At 42.7% G+C, this 3,477-nt stretch overlaps 1 protein-coding gene across 7 annotated transcripts in view; it reads right to left on the reverse strand.

Moving 5' to 3' along the window:
- LOC102203840 (abl interactor 2) overlaps positions 1-3,477 on the reverse strand; it is a 31,749-nt gene that overhangs the window by 15,320 nt on the left and 12,952 nt on the right. For all 7 annotated transcript variants that reach the window (XM_005738685.1, XM_005738684.1, XM_013912281.1 and 4 more), the window contains one exon: positions 1,279-1,425. In XM_005738685.1, coding sequence (XP_005738742.1) covers positions 1,279-1,425 — 147 coding nt within the window. The remainder of the gene's footprint in view (positions 1-1,278; positions 1,426-3,477) is intronic.

A 3,477-nucleotide genomic window follows, 5' to 3' on the forward strand; every position in this document is an offset into this window, starting at 1 on the left:
ACACACACACACACACACACACACACACACACACACACACACACACACACACACACACCAGTGTTGGTCTTGTAAAGTTTTGTTGAACTCAGATCCCCAATCCCAATCTTGAAAAGATGCTGGAGTAACTGTTTACACTGAACCCGGCTGATTTTTAATCCTTTGATCCTTTGGGGAAAACAACAGACATTTCCTGAAAGTTCCTGACATTGTTCCCAGGTTCACATCATTTATTTCCAAGTGAAATTTAGATCTATAAATAATTCACCTCTCTAATACAGTTTTATATTCAATCTGCAACCAGCCTCAAGCAACACACAGTTCAGCTGTCTTTTCTGTGTTCTTAATAACTCACTTCATTAATGTAGCACCCTCAAGAGCATTGATGTGTTAGCGTGAGCTGTATGCCTTTGAAATGACTATGTGACAGTGACAATATTAAAATAAAAAGTGGGGGCAGCTGGAAGCCTTCACAGGAACACATGACACAGGTGACGCAGTGGCAACACGGGACAAAGACAGATATGAGACGCTGTAAAAGCAGCAGGAAAGATCGTGAAACATGGGGCAGACTTTCTGTTGACAGGCGGGAGAGCGCATGGCTGAGAGATGAAGAAGATGAGCTATGGATGGAGTGGAGCAGATACACACTCGTGCTGAGAGGAGAGTCGGGGAAGTTTTCCTATTTCTAGAAATACTTGAAACGTTTGGCCAACAGATGGGACACCGTGACGAAACTTTCCATGTTGTTTTCCCCCTCCCAAAACCCCTCTTGCTTTTACTTCTGAGACGGCAGGCAGGGTGGATCTAAGAATATCACTCCGTGTTGGGCATGAAAAAGCTTCATCTTGGGAGATGAACTGACAGTGGATTGACAGGACTGTGGGGGCGACGCTGCCTATTTAATGACTATTACCATAGGAACCTGTGTCTAGCCAAGCTAAATAAAGCTCTGCATCTCTACCTCATGCTTGTTTCTTTGTTGTTATCTGAGCAGCGAGGGGAGCAAACAGGTGAGGAGGTTTCTAAATAATGTGTCAGTCTGGGCTTCTCCTGGGAGCTGGAGCTGCTGATGTGGGCCTGGATGTGAGTTTTAGGAAGTAAGAGTGGTTATAATTTCAACGAGGTACCATATCAGAGAAAGTGCTCAGAAGCTGGATCGCATTTTTAAGTGTAGGAGGGGAGAAGAAGGAAAGGCAAGTAGAGTGGGGCAAAAGGGGGGTGGGGGGCTTGTTTAAAAAGTGTAGAGAGGCATGCTGGGAAGTGGGGTGGGGGTACCTGTACGTGCGGTTCCTCTGATTAACAGATGCAGTGCGTGCAGGGCTCTGCTGGGGGTGCGCCATGTTGCGCGTCGGGCTTGAGACGTAGTCGTTAGGGACAACGGGTGGACGCACCGGCTCAAGCGTCCTATAGGGGGAGTGGCGCCTGCGAGAGGGTCAGGAGGACAGGAGTCGAGAGGAAGGGGAGGAGGGGAGAAAGGAGGGCATCCATAGAGAAGTGTAGGGGGAGGGGAGGGGAGGGGGAGAGGGAGGAGGAGAGCAAGAAACAAACAAGTGCAAACTTAAAAAAAACAAAAAAAAAAATGAGTGATGACAGGTGGTGAAACACTGGGGCTGGCTGGGGTCCACAGGTGAGGGGGGCGGAGTCAGAAATGACGTGGCTGCTGTCAGCTGAAAAACACACTCCCAAGGAGATACACCATGAGTTTGTTTGCACTTAATGAAATCAAGCAACTACTACAATTAAAACTAGTTTTACTGACATGTTTGATTTGTTGATTTATAAGACATTTATTGCTTACGTAAAACTGTATCTATTTTACAGCTGGACAATTGTGGTTCATGGCACAGTCACACTAGGATAAAAACAGGACGTGGTTGTGGTTGCCCATTGATTGCAATTACATTCTTTTTGCATTTGAAAACCACATTAAATCACAAAACAATTGCAACCTGTCTGCAAACAATCACAGTCCGACTCAAACTGTTTGCAATCACTCCCAGACAGGTTGGTGAAAGTTCGCAATCAACTCGAGTCAGTCTCCAACCGGTCTACAATTAGTTTCTTTACAACAGGGGAACCAACTGGACTGGTTTCCAACTGTTGTATCCTATATAAAACCAAAGTTACTGAGTTCTTATGTCATTTTGCAGTTAAACTGTTGTCATGCAGACCTTGTTGCTCAACCTCATTCCATTGCAAAACTGATAGTAGACTGACTGCAAGTTTCAAACGTTGTACGAGCTAGTTTCAGGTTCGTGTCAGTTAAATATAATAAGCATGACGAGGCAAACTGCAATCTAGTTTTTATATATATTTAGCTTTTGAACAAAGTGCATTGCCCTTCACGGTTAGGTTACACTAGCATTACGCTAGGGTGAAAATGTGACAAGCATTTCCAATTCTTATCATAAAGAGTAAACCCACGTTATCCGTTTGGCTCTAAAAACTCTACAGTAACTGTACTGTGCTTTTATAGAGCCCCTAGTTCACTCAAAGACAAAGTTTACTTGTGGTTTACATAACAACAAAGGCAGTTTATGGTGCAGTTGCTTTACTGGCCTGGCTCCCTTGAGACCAAACTGGGCTTTATGTGGCTCATTACAAAAACTGAGTCTGACACCCCTGATGAAGATCAATGAGAGATGAAGCTTGTTTTTTTGTTGTTGTTTTTTTTCCCCATCTTGCTGGCACTAACTTCAAAGATATTTAAAAGGAACTGTATTTTTCATTGATCACAGTGTTATGGAGTCACAAGCTCATCTGGTTCATGATGTTAAATTGATGCTAGCATTTAAACCTTTTTCAAGAATGATTGGAACAAAGAATTTTAATTAAAAAAAATCTGTATTACTGCTAGTACAGTTTGTGTTTATACACTCTTTTTTTCATGAAATGATAAAAACAAAACAAAAAAGTATTCCTGTATGAAATATTATGATGCCACTCAATTTTAGTCACTTAGCAACAATTCCTGAGTTATGTAGTAACTTCAACACTTAGACTCTCAGTGTAAATTAGCAAAAGCAATCCTGAATTTATGAAATTGTTCAAGGGAACTAAAATAATAAAATCAGGGCAACAGGTTTAAATCCCTAAAGTGTTCCCAAGTGTTTCCACCCACATCTTCTGAACTATAAACTCCTTGAATAAAAACCTGGAAATGTGTTTTTTCAGCCAGCAGCAGCTCTACGATGATCAGTTTTTAACATGGGAGGGATAGGGAAAAAAAACAACATAACCCTGAGGTTTTATTGATCTGGGCCTGCAATAAGATGTGCTGGATGTAAATTTCCCAGCTGACACAGTGGGGTGACCCATCTCTGAGCACTGTTGCCATGGCAAAACGCTGCTATGAGGAATATGGGGCAGCCAGGAGTGGGCGAGCTGGGTCACAAACACACAACTCAAAATGAAAACTGAGGTAGTTGAGTAACAGAGGAGAAGGCGACAAATTAAAAATCACACAGAGGATGT

This window comes from Pundamilia nyererei, unplaced genomic scaffold (genome assembly GCF_000239375.1).
Source record: "Pundamilia nyererei isolate P.nyererei 1_Seehausen unplaced genomic scaffold, PunNye1.0 scaffold00085, whole genome shotgun sequence".
In the NCBI taxonomy this organism is placed as follows: Eukaryota; Metazoa; Chordata; class Actinopteri; order Cichliformes; family Cichlidae; genus Pundamilia; species Pundamilia nyererei.